The sequence below is a fragment of the Papio anubis genome, chromosome 14 (genome assembly GCF_008728515.1).
Source record: "Papio anubis isolate 15944 chromosome 14, Panubis1.0, whole genome shotgun sequence".
Lineage (NCBI taxonomy): Eukaryota > Metazoa > Chordata > Mammalia > Primates > Cercopithecidae > Papio > Papio anubis.
The window spans coordinates 23,961,863-23,985,356 of NC_044989.1; the positions used below are offsets into that span (position 1 = coordinate 23,961,863).

Sequence of the window (23,494 nt, forward strand, 5' to 3'; positions counted from 1 at the left end):
AATATCTTGCTGTACAATGTGTTTGTGTTTTAAGCTAAGTGTTATTACAAGAGTCAAAAAGTTTTTTTTTTTGTTTTTTTTTTTTTGAGACGAAGTCTCACTCTGTTGCCCAGGCTGGAGTGCAGTGGCCAGATCTCAGCTCACTGCAAGCTCCATCTCCCGGGTTTACGCCATTCTCCTGCCTCAGCCTCCCGAGTAGCTGGGACTACAGGTGCCCGCCACCTCTCCCGGCTAGTTTTTTGTATTTTTTAGTGGAGACAGGGTTTCACCGTGTTGGCCAGGATGGTCTCGATCTCCTGACCTCGTGATCCGCCCGTCTCGGCCTCCCAAAGTGCTGGGATTACAGGCTTGAGCCACCGCGCCCGGCCTAAAAAGTTTTAAACAATTAAAAGGTTTATAAAGTTAAAAAGTTACAGTATGCCAAGATTAATCTATTGTTGGGGAAAATATTTTTTGTAAATGTGGTGTAGCTTAAGGGTACAACAACATTCTGCACAATTACATTTGCCTCCAAGCTTAATACTAACTTTCAAATGGCTGTTTTTATAGAGCATCTCTGAGTCACAAACTTTTACAGAAACAGTATCTTTCTCATGATAGGGGAGAGAGAGTTTAATTAATTAATGCATAGTTAATCAAATGTAATTAAGGGACAAACTTACCAAATAGTAGCTAGCTGAGTTTGAGAAAGATTTGACTGAAGAAGGGCATTTCTAGCTTGAAAACCTGATTAAGCGGAGAAAATCACAAAGGAATTCTTTAGTCTCTTTCAAGTTATGCACAACAAAATAGCTATGTCTGTAAAATAACAATGCTACTAGGGTATCCTGGGAACTTTTAACATCAAAATGTTTTTACCATGTGCTAGGTGCTAAGCATTCAGTAGTAATCAAACACAGTCACTGCCCCAAGGAATTTCAAATCTAGAATTAGTGGTATCAAGTGCTCTCCCCTGTCTTTTCAGCAAGATAATAATACACACAAGTGGCTAACATGAAAGAACAAGACATCAGGCATAGAGTATTAGAGGCCAAGATTGTGGGCCCTCTCGTACTCCCAGCAGGTGCAGCACTTCCCACTCCTAGGTGACTGAGCTGTGAGTAGAAGAGTCAGGCGCCACTCTGGGTTCAGCCTGAGTCAAGGTCTGTCCAAAACAACTCTCACACAAGAGATTACATCTGCCAACACTTCCTCAGCAACAGCTCCAACTACAAGAAAGCCAGCCAAGTGCAGCTAGATTTATTGTCCCACTGGGCTTTCAACATAGGACTAGATAAAGCAACCATATATTACAATATGCAGCTAAATGTTTATGTTATATAACTTTTAAAGCATTTTCATTCTACTTTTTCAATCTGGACATTTAACATAAATCACATAAAAACACTGGAAATTAAACTCGGAGCCTCGCCCTACTAATTACTCCTCAGATTTCACTTAGGAAATTGATTTGAGTAGGTCTTTGTGTTAAAAGGAAGATTCTTCTAAATAAGAGAGATGGAAGGCTATTTCAAACCTGAAAAAAAGGTTCAAAACTATTTCAGCTTTTGGACAAAAAAAAAAAAAGATCCTTTTGGACTGAAAGAAGATCCCTTAGCATCAGGCAATAGAGCAAACAGAAGAGAGGAGGAAGAGGAATGTAAATGGTTAAAAATCATATTCATGGAGGGCTTTATAGGTGTGAGGCAAAGTCTGAGTAATACAAAGGGCCATAGAGATCCAGCAGAGCATCTTACTAAGGAAAGCTCATTGGAACATGTACACTTTTAGTCGGCCAAGCCTCTGGATATCCTATATCCTCTGCTTAGAATGCCAGACCCTCCATTCTCTACTTTGTAGTCTATCCTCTAAGATCTGGCTCTAATGTCTTTTCTTCTGTGAAACATTCTCTCTTATATCCTTGGAGTTAGTCACTTTCTCATCTACATTAATCACAGCACTTTTAAACAAGTAACTAAACACCTTGATTACATGAGCTATATACTATGGGCTCTTCAAAGGTATGAACCATGTCTTCCTCCTCTCTGTATTCCTGTGCCTAACAGAGTGCCCAGAAAGTATGTGATTCAGGAAACAGTTACATCAATGACTTAATCTAAACAAATTTTTAAAAACTATGTTTAGGGGGAGAAGAAGAGAAGGAAAAAAAGGAAAAAACAGACTACTGGACAGGCACGGTGGCTCATGTCTGTAATCCCAAAACTTTGGGAGACCAAGGCGGGCGGATCACCTGAGGTCGGGAGTTCGAGACCAGCCTGGCCAATATGGCGAAACCCTGTCTCTACTAAAAAAAAAAATTAGCTGGGTATGGTGGCGTGTGCCTGTAGGAGGCAGGAGAATCGCTGGAACCCGGGAAGCAGAGGCTACAGTGAGCCAAGATCGCACCACTGCACTCCAGCCTAGGTGACAGAGCAAGACTCTGTCTCAAAAAAAAAAAAAAAATAACCAACTCCTGCATTTATTGAAAAAAACAAACATGTAAGTCCACGTTAGCCTCATCCTCATATTCTTGGGGCTCATGCTCAGCTTAAGGACACCAGCAGCAACTATTCTTTTTATAGAACACCTTGTCTTTACCCACAGATACATAGCTTTACCCTTGTAGGTCTCAGAATAATAATGACATTCTCTAAAAACACCACAATACACAACCTTCATACAATGTGGCATATACTAATGAAGTTGTATTAGGATCATTTCCCCACAGTTGGCTCCCCATTCACTGCCCTTCATATCCCAATGCAAAATCACCTGTTTATACTGTTACATTTACAGTACTTATACAAAGTGTACTACTCTTAAGTATGCTAATGAATTTTTTTTTTTTTTTTTTTTTTTTTTTGAGACATAGTCTAGCTCTGTAAACCAGGCTGGAGTGCAGTGGCGTGATCTCAGCTCACTGCGACCTCTGCCTGCCAGGCACAAACAATTCTCCTGCCTCAGACTCCAGAGTAGCTGGGATTACAGGCGTCCACCACCACGCCTGGCTAAATTTTGTATTTTTAGTAGCGATGGGGTTTCACCATGTTGACCAGGCTGCTCTCAAACTCCTGACCTCAAGTGATCCGCCCGCCTAAGCCTCCCAAAATGCTGGAATTACAGGTGTGAGCCACTGCACTTGGCCTGCCTAATGAATTTTTACATAGGTATGCACATACACACCGATATCAAGATGCAGAATGTTTCCAGCAACTCAGAAGGTTTGCACATGGTCCCTTCCCCACATAGTAAACACATTATTCTGATTTCTATCACCATTAATTAGGTTTCCTGTTCTTCAGTTTCGTATAAATGGGTTAAATGGTATGGTCCTTTTGGGATGCTTTCATTCAATACAATACCTACGAAAGTCATTCAAATGGTTCCATGTATCAGCAATTCATTTGGTTTTATTGCTTTAAAGTATTCTGTTAGTAAATATACCGTCATTTATCTATTCTGTTGATGAACATTTAGGTTGCGAACATTTTTGTACGCATCTTTTTCATCGACTTTCGTTCAGCTGAAAACAAATAACTTCTTTTTATTAGAGAGATGGGCTCTCACTAAGTTGCCCAGGCTGGACTCCTGGGCTCAAGCAATCCTCCTGCCACAGCCTCCCAAGTAGCTGGGACTACAGGCACATGCCACTATGCCTAGCAAAGAGAATCTTTTTTTTTTTTTCTTGAGACAGAGTCTTGTTCTGTCGCCAGGCTGGAGTGCAGCGGCGCCATCTCGGCTCACTGCAACCTCTGTCTCCTGGGTTCAAGCAATTCTCCTGCCTCAGCCTCCAGAGTAGCTGGGACTACAGATGTGTGCCACCATGCCCAGCTAATTTGTGTATTTTTAGCAGAGACAGGGTTTCACCATGTTGGCCAGGGTGGTCTTGATCTCTTGACTTCATGATCTGCCCACCTCGGCCTCCCAAAGTGCTAGGATTACAGGTGTGAGCCACCACCCTAGGCCAAAATAAACTTTTTAAATGCAAAATGTAGGGTACAAAGAAGTTAATTTTTTCAAAGAATAGGAATTATGACTTTATATTAATCTCCAGTATGGTTCAATACCATATTTCACAGAATCTAAAATTCCACTGGCTATAAGACATACTATTATTTTATGCATAAGAAAGCACTGCTAATGAAACTATGACACAGTGCTAAGACATCACTAATTGTAGCACACATCCTAATTTTAGAGACATTAAAATGTAAAAAAAAGCGTGTCAAAGAAAGCATACCTTGTTTCATGCAATTTGATAAAATTACAGAAAATCTTAGTTATGTAATATGAAATAAATGTAAAAATACAAAGTATATATATAAGTTGAGAAGTATAAGTCACCCGTGAACCTACCACCCATCTTAAGAACTACATTATTACTAAACGCCTTGAATCTATCTGTGTTCCTTGACTTATTCCCATGCTTCCACAAGAGGTAACCACTACCCTGAATCTTGTATGCATAATTCCCTTGCTTTAAAAAATAGTTATCGCATAGTTATGTATCTTTAAATAAAATACTGTATATATTTGCTTGTCCAATCAATTCCAAAAGTCTTACTGCTTGTTCCCTTGCCTCTCTGCATAACTACTGACCCTAGACTCCTATTTCATAGACTACTTTTCATTCTCCAAATAGGCCATGTACTTTTTGCTCTTAATTTCTCATTTGTCACCATCAAATGCCCCCACGTTCGATCTCTGTCGAAATCCTGACTTTTTCATGGAGCTTAAATGCTCCCTTCCTATAAGATACCTCATCTGAACTCTTCAGCTTTAATATATCCCATTCTATGTTACTTAGCACTTAAAGTTCTATTATTTTTAAACACTTATTTTACTCGGTCCTAAATCATAATTTCTTGCTGAGTGAAGGGGGTGTGGGAAAGTTAGAAGGTGGGAACTCTACTTGCCTATTACCCTCTGTTTATGTCTCCTTTGCTGTTTTCAATTAGTACAGTTTGGATGACGTTTTAGCCTGGACTCAAATGTTTTACAGTGAACTAAGGCCAAGTTTTACAGGTACATTTGGGTTAGAGCACTAAAGGGTGAGCAATGCTCACCTGAGGTTTTATAATAGGGTAAGCAGAGAAAAAGCCCAATGCAGAGGAGGATTCTCAGGAAAAGTGAGCTGAGGCTAAGTTCCACACACTCTCTCTTGTGACCCATAGCTCTCCATCCACTGCAAAGCTTAGAGGATGAGGTTTGATCTTCTTAAGGGACAGGTCTTTTGCCAAAAAGTTGAGGGTATATCTGGTGCCCGACTTGACAATAAGAACTTTGAAGAAAGCAATCAAGTTGAATCCATCTTTGAATCCTTATACAACTTCAGGTATTTGTATTTATCAAACGCCTGTTAAATTTTTTGGATGTTAAAATGTCAGATGAGCTACACAATACAAATTCAAATAAGAGTTCTTCAATGGAAGTCCACACAAAAGACCCTTTCTCGTGCTCCTCAGCACTGTATGCTGCTTACCTGAGAGATATCCACTCATGCTTTTGTCAAGACTATTAAATTTTTGCCGATATTTTAATCTTGAAGGCTGAGGAACTGCCCACTCTGAGGTCCCAGTCTTGGGTGAGTTCCCTGAGAGTGAAGCAGTCGAGGAAGTTGAGCTATAAAAAAATTTATTTAAAATTTTTATGTTGCTAAATAAAATATATTTAATTAAACTTTGTAAGACCAAGGCATTAAGAATCTTATATACCAGGGGTCCCGAACCGTCGGGCCACAGACCTGTTAGAAACCAGGCTGGACAGCAGGGCTCGGTGAGTGGCAGGTGAGTCAGCACTACTACCTGAGCTCCAGCTCCTGCCCAGTGAGCAGCGGCATTAGATCCTCATAGGAGTGCGAATCGTATTGTGAATGGCACATGTGAGGGACCTAGGTTGGATGCTCCCTTTGAGAATCTAATGCCTGATGATCTGAGATGTAACGGTTTCATCCTAAAACCATTGCTTCAAGTCTGTGAAAAAACTGTCTTCCATGAAACCAGTCCCTGGTACCAAAAAGGTTGAGGACCACTGTTATATACTATAATGGTGACTGCCTTTTTTGGGAGACAGAGTCTCACTCTGTCACCAGCCTGGAGTGCAGTGGCACGATCCTGGATCACTGCAACTTCTACCTCCTGGGTTCAAGCAATTCTCCTGCCTCAGCCTCCTGAGTAGCTGGGACTACAGGCACATGCCACCAGGCCCGGCTAGTTTTTGTGTATATTTTTAGTAGAGACAGGGTTTCATCATGTTGCCCAGGCTGGTCTCGAACTCCTGAGCTCACGCAATCCGCCCACCTCAGCCTCCCAAAGTGCTGGGATTACAGGCGTGAGCCACTGTGCCTGGCCAATGGTGACTGCTTTTGCATTTTACATTTTTTTTTTTTTAATTTTAAGCAATTATCACTACTCTTAGTAAAGCAAAGACCATACGAAGTATAGAACTCCATGAGACTACCGCATATAAAGAATCCGCTCTGTGCCAGACCTTATATCGTACTAAGGCCTTTACAAATATTTCTAAAATCCTCCCAACAAACTTAAAAAATATTACAGTCCCCATCTTTTAGATGGGTAAACTATGGCTCAGCAATGTTAAGAAAAAACAAGGTCACAGAATCAGTGAGTGTTCAAACTGGGATATGAATGTTGTTCTTCTGGGTCAAATCTAACACTCTCCGTACACTACCCTGAAGAGTATAATAGTGATTTATATGAAGGATGATTAATGTAATGAATACTGATGCATTTGTGCTTTGTAAAATTTAAAAGATACCAAATTAGTATAATCTGCTCAAGAAAGAAATTAACAATGTACAATGAGTATGACACTCTTTGGGAAATATACACATCTTTTAAAGGAAAAGTACACAGCTTTAGGCAAAAAAAATAATTAAAATATTTTTAGTTTACATGAAGTATTTTTTCAAAACTAAAATGCCACAGACACTTAATAATTCTAAAAATAAATAATATATTTTATGTGAGTTGTAAGTAGTAAATTTACCTTAAGTATTTGTACTTGGCCATTATAAAGTAAAACTTAGGTAAGCTCAAAGCTTTAAAAAAATCATTTGCTAAAAAAAGACTTCTTATTGAAAGAATACAAAGCTGTCAGAGTTAGGTAGTCATACCTACTAGATCCTAAATCAATCAGAGACTGCGCTTTCTGTATACTAGCACCTCCAAATCCTCCCATCATCAGACTGTAAGATGATCCATGAGGCAATGCTAAAAAAGAAAAAGAAGGAAAGGATAAAAGAAATTTGTATCTGTTCAAACATAAATATAATAGTTTCTTTCTTTACATGAAATAATGACTCATTAGAAACAAAGTACTCACTTGAAGAAGAATAAGGAATGGATAAAGGCTGAATGAGACTGGCGGTTCCATTTGGTAATGATGATGTGCTAACAGAAGGCACTAGGGGAGCGGGCATCATTAAGGGAGGAAGGTTGGTCCCTGAAGTCGCAGAGGACAATGATGTTATAGGTGCAGCTGGAGGCAATGGCTGAGGAATGGACAGATTGGGCATGCTTCCCATTCCTAAAGTCAAAAGAAAACACTTTCTCCAATGCTAGAAAATCAATCATAAAACACATACAAAAAACAAGTTTACAGTACAGTGGGCAGACTCTATGTTTACCGAAACACCACAGAGAAATTATCCTTCGACCCAGCAATGAGGGAGGTAAACTGCTGCTCTAATACTAATATTCTGATCTGTATGAACTAAGAAAATTCCTAGTAAAGAGTTAAATATTCTCCTCTCTCATCATGAATAAAACTAAGCAGCCTTTTCCAATTGAATATGAGTATCCTCAAGGAAAGAATATATTACCAGATCCAACGAGGTTTTTGTGATAGGATAATACAGTGCTACTAAGTTACTTAATACACACACACTCTCACACACACACTCTCACACACACACTCACATACACCCACTCACACCCACACACACCCCACACACACACACACCCCCATTGGCCTCCCTCTACACTCCCCTAAACAAAGATTTCTCAGGTAGTAGTATTTTACAGATCCATTTATGCACATGCATTATTTGCAAGAAAGTGTGTCACATATTTTCCTTTTCTTGTAAGTAACATTCCTATGAATTCAAGGACAAGTCTTTTTTTTTTTTTTTTTTTTTTTTTGAGACGAGTCTGCTCTGTCGCCCAGGCTGGGAGGGGCAGTAGCCAGATCTCAGCTCACCAAGCCCGGGCCTGGCTACGCCATTCTCCTGCCTCAGCCTGGTAGCTGGGACTACAGGCTCACCACCCCGCCCGGCTAGTTTTTGTATTTTAGTAGAGACGGGGTTTCACTGTGTTAGCCAAGATGGTCTCGATCTCCTGACCTCGTGATCCGCCCGTCTCGGCCTCCCAAAGTGCTGGGATTACAGGCTTGAGCCACCGCGCCCGGCCAGGACAAGTCTTTAAAAAGAACAAAGTGATGACTTTTATTCATTTATTAACTGCAGAATACTAATATATAAATATGGTCACACAACGATTTGGTATTTATCTCCAGAATTCACTACAATAGTGAAATAATTTTGTGGAGTTTGTTGTTTGTTTGAGATGGGGGTCTCACTATGTTGCCCAGACTAGAATGAAGTGGCTATTCACAGGTATGATCATAGCACGCTACAACCTCAAACTCCTAGACTCAAGCAATCCTACCCACAGCCTCCCAGGCAGCCAGAACTACAGGCACACACCCCTATAACCAGCTCTAGAATTCTATGTTCTAAAATATGTAGTGAAGGAACATGTTTCAGATACACAGACATACCTAATTGAATGTTCCATTCAAAATGAGTGTTTCTCACGTATAATTATAAGAAATTGCCTGATCAAAATTAACAGAAAACATACCACCTGGTTATCGCTGATGAATATGTAAACCTATGAGCCCAAAGTCTGCAACTTTTGGCCCTAAATTTAGCTGGCTAATTAACCTTTAAAAAAAATTCAACTTACATAAAATTTTAAATTATCTCCCAAATCAAACCATTTCAAGTGAGTTTAAAACTGCTCAAAATTTTTTCTATATTACTAATATATATATAGAGAGAGAGGAAACTAAGACTAGTATTTGGGATTGGCTATACCTAGGGAGACCATATAATTTATCACACAACTAGGAGTTGTAAAAGGAGACACTAACTGGACCAGGTGCCAGGACAAAAGGCATAAATCAGAACTGTCCCTAGAAAACCAGAACACATGGATCCCCTACCTGTGACAGTGAATTTAATATTTATTATCTCTAAAATGAAAATTAACTTGGAATTTGGGGATTGTCATTTTGTGCTAACAAATCCTTTTCTAATACTCAAATATGTCTAGGGATAAAGTTTAAGTAGCAAATACAGGTATTTAAATTAATACTTACCAAAACGAGCAGAAATTAATGGAGAAAACATAGGAGGTTGCTTCATAATGGGAGGGAGAACCACAGGCAATTGTTGGCCTTGAAGCTTCAGTTTGATGAGTTTCATAGCTATGGAGAACTCTTGCTGATCCATCTTCCCATCCTTGTTTAGGTCTGATAAAGCCCTAAAAGGAGCATGAGATAGGTAGATTGGTATGTGGGGTGGTGGTGGGAAAACTAATGTTATTTTGGAGGTTAACAAAGTAAAAAAGATGATACGGCATTCACGTGTGCATCATCACTAAATTTAAAATATCTAATATTTAAAATATATAATAACAAAAAGATAAAACCTACACATTAAGAAATACTGACCAGAGATAACAACTAATAAAACACTGACTGTCTATACAGAATCTAGAGACCTTTGGGCTGAATTCCACCAGTTTAGGTATAAAAAAATTCAAGAGTATAATACTTCAAATTTAATTTATTCATTTGTCCAAATATTTATTGAATACTTGCTATGTACTTCATACACTGCCAGGCATGAGAATATTCCAAGTGGAAAGATGGGGTAGGGGTTGTTACTTATTGTAAACGTTTTTAAAAAAACAGATATTATGGAGAATCGTTTCTTCAAAGAAGGAGCAGGGGAAGCGAGGACTAATTTGGGGTTTATGTATTATGATATAAATGAAACTACAAAATAACAGAGGATTTTGAGATTCTGCCAAATTACAAGGGAATTTTTCTCAATGACAATGTATATATCTTCCCTTAGAAAATTCTAATGAAATTAGAAATTAGAGAACTATTTCTAATTAATGAAATTAGTTTATCTAATTAGTTTATCTAAATTAATCTAATTAATGAAATTAGAAATTAGAGAATTATTTTCAATCATTTTATTTGCTCAATAAAATTTATTATCCAAAAAACTGAAGGAATTTTTTTTTTTTTAAGAGAGTCTCATTCTGTCATCCAGGCTAGGGTGCAGTGACACAATCATAGTTCTCTTAAGCACTGAATTCCTGGGCTCAAGCAATCCTTCCATCTTGGCCTCCCTGAGGAGCTGGGACTAGAGGTGTGGGCCACCACACCCAGCTAATTTTTTTTTAAATTTTCTGTAGAGACAGGGTTCTCACTATGTTGCCCAGGCTGGCCTCAAGCAATCTTCCTACCTCAGACTCCCAAAGGGCTGGCAGAAATATTCTTAATAACCAATAGAATGCAACTAAAAACAATTTTATGTTAACACTATATTACAAAAAAAAATACTATCAGAAAATTAGGTTCATCTATAAAAGAAAACACTTTACCATATTTCAGCTAAAACGGGGGCCGGTAGACCTGATTGTAGGAAAAAATTACGTGCTTGATCACCTGAAAGTAATAAAAACAAAACCCAAGCAGTACATTAGTAAATGAAATTATTCCAATGCTTCTGAATAATAATGGGTATATGTTAATGATTTATAATTTTAATACCAATCATTAAATAATGCAAAAGAAACACAAATAAAAATTATTTAAATAACTTTAATAAGACAGATTTTTAAAACAAAAGTCACATCTGCATTTCTATTGTATATTAATCAGTGATGAAATAGTATTCATCTTAGTTTTTCCACAATTGGGATCTTCCTTAAAAATACTTCCACTTAGTAAAATTTATATTTAAAAACACTATTCCCTAAAAGAGTTTCAATATAAAAAGTACCAGGTGTTAGGAGACAGTCCTACTGGAGTTTCTTCACACTCCTATGTGTCTTGCTTTGTATGTCAATAATGTGAGACCCTAACTGCTCTCTGTCTGGGTCACTTCTCAGAATTGGGTTCGTAATGAGCAGTCTTAAGGAATCAGGTAATGTCTCCCACTGAGACAAGGGACAAACTTGCTTTACTGCTTGCTACAAAAGGGTGGGTTCCCCAAATTCAGTGTTCCTCTCCTGTAACACAGCATATGTAGCATTCTTCTGGGCTCTCTGCATTGTCTCTGTGGGACTTAGGGAACACTAAAGGAAACAGAAAGATAGATGCCAATGCTGATTTTGCTAGTTATGCTGTTAGTCATAAGGTTCTTTGTCTTTGACTCAGGAATCTTGGGTCTTCCCTCAGTAATGGACAAAGTTATTAACCTGTAAGCAGGGTAATCAAATCCTAATACCAGGTAAGGTAATTACTATCATAGCAGTACAAATAACATGGTTAAGTAGATGGATTCCAAAGTCAGGCCGAATGGTTTCAAAGCCCAGATTAACACTAACCATCTTTGTAACCTTAGGCAGTTACATAACATCTGTTAGTCTCAGTTTCACTATTTGTAAATATAGACAACAATACTGCCTACTTTATAGGGTTGTTGTAAAGGTTAAATAAAATAATGCACTTAGCATAGCATCTGGTATATAGTAAAAATTCAATAAATATCATTGTTCTCATAGTTACTACTATTGTATGTAAAGCACTAAGTTACTTTGGTACAGAAAAAAGTTTAATTAATAGAAAAAAATTTCAAAGGCACACCTAAATTAATCCTATTTTGGCTCTGGTGGTCTTTCTGCAAAACAAGGGCTAGCATCAACAATCAGTGCTTGGTATAGCCTCAAAGACAGAGGGCTAGGATTAGGAAAACAGATTCCAGAACAAAAAGTCTAGATTTTCCATGAAATGAATCTAAGAAATAAACTGAAAACTTTCTAGATATAATGTCAAACTGTGAAACTAGACAATTACACAGAAATTCTTGACTATCATTTGGAATTCAGGAAAAATCTTCCATATCCCAAATTCAAAACAACAAATTAAGACAGTTCCAGGAAAAATAAGAAAGTTACCATTTCTTTAATTTCTAGAATTCTGACTGATATGAATTTTATCGTTTATTAACACAAATTTGATGGCAGTCAAATTAAAACTAATTCTTAGATATCACATAAGGACCATAATTCACAAATAAAATTATAAACACAAACCTGTTATGTAACCTCCTGAAGGTTTGAGGTTATCAAACTGCCTGTCATGCTTAGTACGTTCTTCAGAGGTAATAGCCCACATGTTTGGTCCTCCTGAAACATAAGTGGAATAAACTACAGTGTATACATGAGAATGCTCAAAACACAATTCTAAAATGTAAACAGAAAACACAAGTGTTCACTTTATGACAGTATTTACTATTTGAGTGACACAAAGAGTAGAGCTGTATCATAACCATACATAGCACAGCCCTAAGGCTTTTCACTCATTCGCTCAGTTAACATCTATTGAACAAGTGCTATATAACACTCACTGGAAATGGGCATCAAGCTAAATACTGGCAATAAAAAGATGAGGAAAATATTCCCATCCTCAAGGAATTCACGCTCTAGAAAACTAACAGTACTTACAGTATTCACCTGTGAAGAATCCTAAGCGGAAATACATACTGACATAGTTTAGCCCTGAGTCCCCATCAGAACCTCATCTTGAACTGTAATCCCCACATGTCAGAGGAGAGGCCTGGTGGGAGATGACTGGATCATGGGGTGGATTTCTCCCCTGTTGTTCCTGTGATAGTGAGTGAGTTCCTCACAACAGCTGACGGTTTTAAATTGTGGCACTTCCCCCCTTGCTGCTTCTCTCTCTCTCCTGCTGCCAAATTAAGATGTGCTGTGCTTCCCCTTCACCTTCCACCTTAAGTTTCCTGAGGCCTCTCCAGCCATGTGGAACTGTGAGTCAATTAAACCCTTTTTTTCATAAATTACTCAGTCTCAGGTAGTTCTTTATAGCAGTGTGAAAACAGACTAATACAGATACAAAAATAGCTGTGCCAATTCTGAGTTAGAAGCACCAAGGATGAGATGACAGGAAAGAGAACACTGAGGCAGAGCCTTGAAGCTTAGTTTGAATTTTGCCACGTGAAGAGGAGGGATAAGAACATTTCACACCGTAAGGGCACAGCATGAGAAGTCAAGGCTTGTGCAAGGTGCTGTTAAGTGCACTGAGCAGACTAATAACTAGAGTTAGTAATAATAAACAGGTAGGGTGGAATTAACTGTAAAAAGGTCTTAAATACCATCCTCAAGAGCCTGACCCATATCCTGGAAGTTATAGGCTAAGGGGTGGGGGATCACAGGAGATATACAGACCTATTGTGAAATTTCAGGATTCTACTCTGACCACTCCTGCACAAGATGCATCTTTCTAGCCCCTAATGAGAACTGCAGGCAGGCTTCGTTCATAAACCTTCCAGCTGGGCCACTGAGGTAAAATGGGATCTAGAGCAGGAATTTCCAACCCCCGGGCCATGGACTGGTACTGGTCTGTGGTCTGTTAGGAACCTGGTCACACAGAAAGAGGTGAGCGGTGGGCAAGTGAGCATTACCACCTGAGTGGCACCTCCTGTCAGATCAGTGGCAGCATTAGACTCTCACACGAGTGCAAACCCTATTGTGAACTGTGCGTGTGAGGGATCTGGGTTGCATGCTCATTATGAGAATCTAATGCCTGATGATCTGCAGTGGAACATTTTCATCCTAAAACCACCCCCCTCCCACCACCCTACCCCAAATCTGTAGAAAAATTGTCTTCCATTAAACTGGTCCCTGGTGCCAAAAAGATTGGGAACCAGTGATCTAGAGGATTCAAAGTTAATTCTGGTTAGGGTTTATGAAAATGTCCCTCTTACATCTAACTCTTCTGGATCACTAGGAAATGGTAAAGTTATAGCTCTGAAATAAGAAACCAAGGTTTAATAGCAGTAGAGAGCAACAAGAAGGCACCTGAGGAAGAAATGCCTTAGATCCCAGGAGGTATGGTATTAAGAGAGGAATTAATGATCTTTTCTCTTGTAGAACTGCCCCTGTACCCTTCTCCAAGAAAAAATGCCTTGGTATGGCTCTCCTAAATTGTAGGAAGCACCTTATGAGTCTGCCATTCCCCATCAGGAGCCTTATCAAGAGTCTATCGGGAACATCAGGAATGACCCCAGCAAATGTACCTCCCGTCCATATCACTTCCAGAGGTCTTTCCCCACCCCCAGTCTCAGTAATGGATGAATTCCACTCAGCTGGTAGTGAGGACAAACAAAACAAGTGGGACTAATTCGGGCAATCCCTCCAAAAACGACTAGACTCCATCACTCAAACTGCACTGGAAACCCTCAGACTTGCCAGTCATCCAGGAAGCTATGTTAGAGGCACTGTCAACCTGTGCCCCTCTTCTGATGTAGGTCCCACGGCAGTGGGAGTTGCGGGGGAAATAACTGTAAACATTTTCTTTCCAAGCATAACCCATGCGCACCCTTGATCTTCTACTTATTCTGTGGAAACCATGCATTAACTTGCCTCCCTCCAAACACACAATAATGTACATGAAGAGATCTTCAAGTGTTTAAAAAAAACACTTCCTCAGTCCTGGAAGGCAATCAGGTCAGCCTCAACTCACTGGTCAGGGCTGTTAGAGATTTACCCTAGATTTTCTTTTTTGCAGGCCAAGACAAAGTGTGTGCAATTATGAATACAACCTGCTGTACCCAGATTACTGATTCAGGCCAGGTAGAAAAGTTAAAATAAAACTTAAGGAGAGGCCGGATGTGGTGGTGCACACCTAACCCCAGTATTTTGGGAGGCTGAGGCAGGACGATCCCTTCAGCTCAGGAGTGAGACCAGCCTGGGCAACATAGTGAGACCCCATCTCTACATAAAACTTAAAAAATTAGCCAGGGGTAGGTGGCTCACACCTGTAATCCCAGCTACTTGGGAGGCTGAGGTAGAAGGATTGCTTGAGCCCAGGAGATTGAGGCTGCAGTGAGCAGTGATCACACCATTGTCTGGGTGACAGAACAAGACCCTGTCTCAACAACAACAAAAAACAACAATAACAACAACAATAAAAACACATTGTTTTTTAAGGAGAAAGCCACCTGGCTTTCTAAGGGAGACATTGATTATTTATAGGATTTGTTTAGCTGGGACCCTGCAGAGCACAGCTGAGAACATTGCAGGCTGAGACCAACCTGCTGCTTGGAGTCCTGTTGATCAGTCTTAATCAAATGCTGCATAAAATAAATCAGACCTAGTCCCAGCCCCTGTTTTGTCAGATTAATCAGAGTGGTCAACTTAGTTGTATGTGTACTCATGAGAAAATTTGCTAGAAGTCAAGACAATGGAGAAACAAGGGAGAGAAACTCTTGGGAGACAATTCTCCATGAGTTTCTCATGTTTCTGTACATCTTCTAAAGAAAAGGATTGGTAGCTTTTGTTCCAGACTCTCTTTGAGGATGTCTGCATTGCAAATACAGGGGTTTCTTCCTGAGCTTGGGATTAGCTTTTTGTTGTCCACTCTTCCCATGTGGTTATACCAGCTCTCTGGCGGTTTCTGTAAAGTTCTGCACATCCAACACGACTAATCACCATCTATACTTCTGACTATCTTTTCAATTTATTCCATTTCTGCCAATAAGGAACCAAATATGTTTAGGTATATAAACTCATACATAATTCCTGCTTGTATTGTATAAAAATCTGCCTTACAATTTCCTAGGAATGTATATCACTGAAAAGTAGGTGCTCACTATAATTTTTAACACTAATATGGATTCAACAAATTATTCTTAGTCCTAAGTGACTGGATTAAAAAATCTATAAATATCCTCTCTTTAAGAGAAGTTTTAAGATTATAGTTAAAAATAAAGAAACAGATGTACTGAAGAACTAAGGACCTAAAATAGCTAAACCTACACACTTTCTAAATAAAGAAATACCACATATGTAGTAAAAATCCTACTTGGTTTACCAGTTTATCAGAAAATAAAATAAACCTGTCAGGATTCCTGTCACTAGGAAGGCAAGTAGTGTAGCCACAGAACTGATTTTCTATTATATGACTTCAGAAAAATGATGATGCTGATTTTAAAAACAACAAAAATGACAACAACAAAGGATGACAAAGATGGAAGCAGCTCACCTTTACTGAACCCTGACTACTGTCAGGGACTTTATATGCAGTAACTCACTAAGCCCCCAGCATTAACCTATACATTAAAGTACTATTATTATTCTCATTTTATAGGTAAGGAAACCGAAAACCCATGGTGATAAAGTAACTTGCTCAAGGTCATACAGTAAGTGACAGAGCTGAGATTAGAACCTGGGTAGCCTGACTCCAGAGCCTGCATGCTGAACTCCGCACTATACTATGTCCCAACATATATGGATAAGATGCTCATGTTCTTTGTAATTCAGATGCCACCTCTATAAACTAGGAATATTATGTAACTCCACAGGCCTGTTGTAAAGATTACATGTAATACACCTCCGTTATAACTAACACTTAATGAAACTCACTGCGTGTCAGGTACTTTTCTAAGAGCTTTACATGTACTGCTTCAAGTAAGTCTCATAAGAATCCCATGAAGTAACTAATGCTATCACTGTTTTTCAGAGAAGGAAACAGTGGTAGAGAGATATTAAATAATTTGCCCAAGGTAATAAAATTGGTAAGTGTTGAAGGCAAGACTAGAGTCTACTCAGGCTTAATTAAGAGTCTTAAACTATCTGTCTTGTTGGTAATTAAAAAGAAATACACTCACAAATATATTGTCCATTGATTTCCAACAAGATGAGAAGATAATCCAAGGTAGAAAACAGTCCTTTCAGAAAATGGTGCTGAAAGAACTGGATATCCATATGAAAAAAACAACAAAAGAATCTCAACCTTCCAGCATTTACATGAATTAACTCTCAGTGAATCACAGAACTAGATATAAAACTTCTGGAAGAAAATGTTTGTGATTTTGGATTATGCAATGACTTTTTGGAACACAAAAGGCAAAAATCATTAAAACATTTTGACAAACTGGACTTCATAAAAATCTAAAATGTCCACTCTGTTAAAGGAGGCTCTTAAGGAAAAGACAAACTACAGACTGAGAGAAAACATTTGCAAAACATATTCAATAAATATAGGTCAGCATATATATAGAACTATCCAACTCAAAAATTAGAAAATAATCCCTCCTCCAAAAAAAAGGAACAAAAGATTTGAACAGACACATCAAAGATAAACAGATGGCAAATAAGCATGTGACAAGATGCTCAATATCACTATCATCAGGGAAATGTAAATTAAAGCCACAAAAAGGTATCATTACATGTCTATTAGCATGTCTGAAAATTTAAAAACAAATTTAAAAAAAATACAGAGTGCTGATAAAGATGCCAAACAACTGCAACTCATATATGCTGGTGGGAAAGCAAATGTGACAGTCGCTTTGGAAAACAGTTTGGCAATTTCTTGTGAAGTTAAATATATATTTCCACATGAGCCAACAATAGACTCTTGAGTATTAACAAAAGACTCTCGGGTAAATACCCAAGAGAAATAAAGACCTATTTCCACATAAAAACCTGTTCTCTGATGGTTACAGCAGATTTAGTCATAATCACTAAAACCTGGAAATAACCCAAATGTTCTGCACCTGAATGGCTGAACGGATAAATAAATTGTGGTACACATTTATACAATGGAATACTACTCAGCAGTAAACAGAAGAAATGCATGCAACATTATGAATGAATCACAAAGATATTTTGCTAAGTGACAGAAGCCAGACACCAAAGGCTACATATTATGTATTCCATTTATATGACATTCAGGAAAAGGCAGAACTGTAAGGACAGAAATCTGATTAGTGGTTGCCAATCATACGTGGCTAAAGGTGGAGGTATAAGGCTACAGAGAACTTTTTAGGTGATGCAAATGTTTTATATCCTAATTTATATGACTAAACACAGTCATAGAAACTCATCAAACTGTATTACTTTAAAAGGGTGAATTATACCCCCAATAAACCCAACTTTAAAATAAACTAAAACAAAAATATAAAGCATCTAATACATGCCTGCCATATGAAGAGTGCTCCATAAATTAGTTTCCTTATTCAACCCAATCCCAGGGAACAATATAATTAAAAAGTAGTCAGAGCATTCAAATCTTTCTCAGGGAATAGCCTGAAACTAAGGCTCTTTAGTTAGAAACCTTAAGACTATTTTAAGTCTGAAGAGTTTGGTTAGGAAGGCTTAAAAGCCGCCCTAACATACACGGGTATATATCCCCAGGCAGTGATAGACTCCACTGCTGTCTTAAGACAAAACAGAGTTCTGCTGCATCACCAGTGCTCATCACAATATGATGCTGTCATATATATTACTATCTCCTCACATTTCCTTGGCTACGTGTATTCACAAGGGCTAACTCAACCCATCTGTTTATGTTTACTGCTTAGTTCCTCATGTCTCCAATCAGTAATCTGGACACCTTCATATTCATTCATTCAGTAAACATTTATGGGGTACGAAGATGAATAAAATGAACCATTGGGTTGGGTGCTTCGGAAGGCTGAGGCAGGGGATCACTTGAGCCCAGGAGTTGAGACCACCCTGGCCAACACAGTGAGACCCCATGTCTAAAAAAATTTTGTTTAAGTAGATGGTAATGGTGGCACATGTCTGTAGTCCCAGTTACTCTGGAGACTGAGACAGAAGGAATTGCTTGAGCCTGGGAGGTTGAGATTGCAGCGAGCAACGTTCATGCCACTGTACTCCAGGGTGGGTTGACAGAGCAAGACCCTGTCTCGAAAAACAAAAACAAACAAAAAAAACACCTTAAAGGAACTCACAGACTCTAATATTTTAAAGAGACTCCACCAGCCAAGAAAATCACACACAACAATCATGGTTACATATTATCATGATTAATGTAACCAAGAGAATAAAAATGTTCTAAGGCATTTTAACAAGGAATAATTTTTTAGTAGTGTTCAAATAACCTTTTAAAAACTTAATCATATTAAAACATAAAGTATTAATGCACCAAGAATTTTCTAGGAACAAAAAGATAACACTGGTCAGGTGTGATAGCTCATGCCTGTAATCCAAGCACTTTGGGAGGCTAAGGTGGGAGGACTACTTGAGCTCAAGAGTTCAAGACCAGCTTGGGCAACATAGTGAGACTCCCATCTCTACAAAAAATTTAAAAATTAGCTGGGTGTGGTGGCTCACGCCTGTGGTCCCAGCTACTCAGGAGGCAGAGGCAGGAGGATTGCTTGAATCTAGCAAGTCAGGGCTGCAGTGAGCTGTGTTCATACCACTACACTCCAACCTGGGCAACAGAGTGGAGACCCTGTCTCAAAAAACCAAACACTGAAATCAGAAAACTGGGCAATACATGTAATCAAAGCCAATTTTAAAATAGTTAATTCAATCCTGGCTTTCTTATTTAGATATATCAACTAACAGAACGCTTTGACAAGGCAAAAGTTTGTTACTTTGAACTTCAAGTAAAAATCTCCCAATCCTAGTCTATATTTATCTGTAAGCCTTACTGAAGAGGCAGAAAAATCTAAGTTTGGGGGTTGATGTCTAATATATCCCTAAAAAGCTAACAAACTTTTACAGTATCTAATAATCATGTTAGAAATACATTAAAATTCTATCCACTTCCCCCAACTCATAACTGATATTGAAAATATGGGATTTTCATAAACATTTCTGTTGCTTATTCTCATCTCACCTGCTGGCTCTTTCAAACAAGTTCTTATAGTCAGTGAAGAAAAAAAAGTTCACATTAACAGAACATCTACTATAGGCTAGATCTCATCCAGTAAGTAGTCTCATCTCTGTTTTTACACACACACACACATCTATACATACACACATACACACACACATATACATTCACACACAGGCATACTTACAGACAACTCCCAATAGCAATGGGCATCAAAAAAATTTAACAATCTATGTCAGGATTACTAGAGGAGCAAAGTTTTGTACTATACATGAATGCTGCTCTCCAGTAACATCTTAAATCCTGAACTGAACTTAAATTAAATATGTCTAAGTTATCGTCAATCTTCTAAGTAGGAAGGTAACACAGTCTACACATGCAATTAATTCTTCAGAAGTTTAAAAAAAATTATTATCTGTATGTCTATATAGCACTTCTAAACACATTTTCCAATATTTTAGATGATTATTCACATAATCATTCTTTTGTTATTGAATATTTCACTTGTTCTCAATGTTATATTTTGTATAATGCAATGAACTGCAAAGTAGATATATAAATGTTTATGGAATGGAAGAAGCAGAATAAAGAAGGACCGGGACTGTACCGCTTTATGTTCATTTTGCTTATAAACCTGATTAATATGTTGCCTGAAGTTTACAATTCAACTGTTTAGTGCAAATTCCTTTGTATGGGGCACAAAAATGCTCAAACTTGAGTAGAGCATGTTACTACTACAATTACTGCCCTACTTTTAAACTTACATATATCACTCATTATGGAAAAATTATTTAATTATTAAAAATTGTCTGTGGCATCAATCTTTATAATCCCACACCATTTTCCCAATAGGAGCAATACTCACATTAATCCTTAAATAATAGGTTGAAAAGGTAAAACACGAAACAATAAAATCTTTACTTCAAGTCTATACTTAAATGACACAGGATCTTATCACGCATTAGAATTTGATTCTACCTTTTATACAAATAATTCACTTCTCCAAGATTTTCCTAAATCCTGAGGCATAAAACTTTAGATATACAACATGTATTTTCACTTATACAAATAATTCACTTCTCCAAGATTTTCCTAAATCCTGAGGTATAAAACTTTAGATATACAACATGTATTTTTGTTATTAATGTAATGATTTGGTCCTATGTCTGAAAACAAGTTTAAAAAACAACTGATTAACACTAGATGGTAATATCAAAACAGAACGGCTTCATGAAGATGGTGGAATGGTGATTCTTCCCTCCTTTTTTTTAATGCTTTAATATTACTGTTTTCAATTTAAATAATAAAGAATTATTGAGTTTATTCTCTATTTCCTGATACTTATCTACAATTAGCTAATACAATTTACCATAAAATTAAGAACTCAGTATCTAGATTTCTTTAGCGATTTAAAAATATAATGCATTTTTTTCAATTAATTATAAATGACAAACACAGTAACAATACCTATTAAGGGTAGTTAATTAGTACTTGGGGAAAGAATTAAAGCTACAATCAGAACAAAACTTTAAACATTTTTCATTATTGAAATTACGTAAGCATTTTCTTTTTCCTTTTCTTTTTTTTGTTTTTGAGATGGAGTCTCACTCTTTCCCAGGCTCACTGCAACCGCCACCTCCCAGGTAGTTCAAGTGATTCTCCTGCCTCAACCTCCCAAGTAGCTGGGATTACAGGTGCCCATGACCACGCTTGGCTAGTTTTTGTATTTTCAGTAGAGATGGGGTTTCACCATGTTGACCAGGCTGGTCTTGAACTCCTGACCTAAAGTGATCTGCCTGCCTCAGCCTCACAAAGTACTGGAATTACAGGCATGAGCCACTGCACCCAGCCAGCACTTTCTTTTAAAATGTTTCATATTAAACAATTATGTATGCAGGCATACGTAATCTTATCTAAAGGGAAAACGTAATCTTACATAAATATTACTAAGTTAATATTTATTGGCTTCATCGGTTTACGATCATCTTATGCCATCAAAATACCTTTAATAGTCACCTTATAGCACTCTGCTTTTTGTCATCCAGTTTTATGCATCAAGCACAATACACCTTTTGGTTATTCCTAACTGCTCAATGGCAAACACACATTCCAGAATACAGTCATGGGATTTACAACATAATATTCTTACAGAAGATATATGCAGTGTTCCAAAATATTTTCAACAAGAATACTTCAAGTTTTGTATTTATAAGCTTAAGGAAAATTATCTACATGAATATTTTAAACCTCTACCAAAAAAAAAAAAATCATAACCTCATCTTGCCACAAGCACAAAGCTGCTTACCATTCATAGCTGTGGGAAACTGAGCCATCATGGTCCTGAGTTTTCCTTGCTAGCTCTCGGCCATCTGCAACATAAAAATATTGTGCCGTTGGTAATACAACAAGGGCAGATCACAGCTTAGTGCACCCGCTAAGCAGTAGGAATGTCTGTCCCCTTCAGCTCACACTTCCAACAGAAAACAATGCAGAGCTTCTGCTGCTGCTGAACAGGCAGAATTCACATTTGAGGAAGGGTAAGAGATTCTGTTGGGTAATCACGCTGCCTTAATACAGAAAAACAGTCACATATTCAATAGCAGATACTGAATAAAGAAACCCTTGGCATGAACCAACATTCTTGTAGAAATTAATTTGGGAAAGAAGAAAATAAATCAATTGTATAAACTAAGTATGTAAAAATAACATGGAAATCCTTTTTTTTTTTTTTGAAACAGTCTCACTCTGTCACCCAGGCTGGAGGGCAGTGGTGTAATCTCAGCTCACTGCAACCTCTGCCCCCTGGGTTCAAGCAATTCTCATACCTCGGCCACCTGACTAGCTGGCACTACAGGAATGCTACACCATGCCTGGCTAATTTTTGTGTTTTTAGTAGGGATAGGGTTTTGCCAGGTTTACCAGAATGGTCTCAAACTCCTGGCCTCAAGTGACCCGCCCACATCAGCCTCCCAAAGTGCTGAGATAACAGGCGTGAGCCACTGCACCCAGCCCATACTATCATTTTTTTAAAACTCCCAAACAAGAAAATTATTCAAAATAAATGTAGCACAGCTGTTTAAGTGAGCTCAAGGGGTTTATAAAATAGTCTAAAAGTAATTACTAAAACACACACATAATTATTAAAATACATAATAACTAAATGTGTTTGGCAAGCACTCTAAGAGAAGGGACTTTGGAAATTCACAGCTCTGGGTTCAAACCCAGCTCTGCTATTCTCCCATCTATGACCATGGAAAAGTTATTTAACCTTTTTTGAGACTCAGATTACTCACCTATAAAAAATACTCTGCAGAAGTATTTTTTAAAGTGTTAAACATAATCCATTAAACCGCCTGCCACATAGGGTATTCAACAAATGGCTGCTATTTTGCAAACATCCAGAAAAGGAGAGTGCAATATCATTCTGAACTCTGAATTCATTATTCAGCTGTCAATAAATTCAAAATTTGTTTCATGAATATTTTTCTGAGTTTTTTTTTTTCCTTGAGACGGAGTCTCGCTCTGTCACCTAGGCTGGAGTGCAGAGGCACAATCTCGGCTCACTGCAACCTCACCTCCCAGG

At 38.0% G+C, this 23,494-nt stretch overlaps 1 protein-coding gene across 13 annotated transcripts in view; it reads right to left on the minus strand.

The window, feature by feature from the left end:
• Window positions 1-23,494, minus strand: part of ITSN2 (intersectin 2) — a 154,756-nt gene that overhangs the window by 100,121 nt on the left and 31,141 nt on the right. For 6 of the 13 annotated variants that reach the window (XM_009183776.4, XM_021924637.2, XM_009183778.4 and 3 more), the window contains exons 2-9: window positions 22,217-22,280; window positions 12,339-12,431; window positions 10,683-10,746; window positions 9,382-9,545; window positions 7,324-7,527; window positions 7,115-7,211; window positions 5,462-5,601; window positions 663-726 (exon numbers count right to left, since the gene is read on the minus strand). In XM_009183776.4, coding sequence (XP_009182040.3) covers window positions 663-726; window positions 5,462-5,601; window positions 7,115-7,211; window positions 7,324-7,527; window positions 9,382-9,545; window positions 10,683-10,746; window positions 12,339-12,431; window positions 22,217-22,247 — 857 coding nt within the window. In that variant the 5' untranslated portion in view covers window positions 22,248-22,280. Of the gene's footprint in view, window positions 1-662; window positions 727-5,461; window positions 5,602-7,114; window positions 7,212-7,323; window positions 7,528-9,381; window positions 9,546-10,682; window positions 10,747-12,338; window positions 12,453-16,933; window positions 17,019-22,216; window positions 22,281-23,494 lie in introns of those variants that run through there. The other 7 variants (XM_031654972.1, XM_021924639.2, XM_021924642.2 and 4 more) reach the window with 3 other exon arrangements.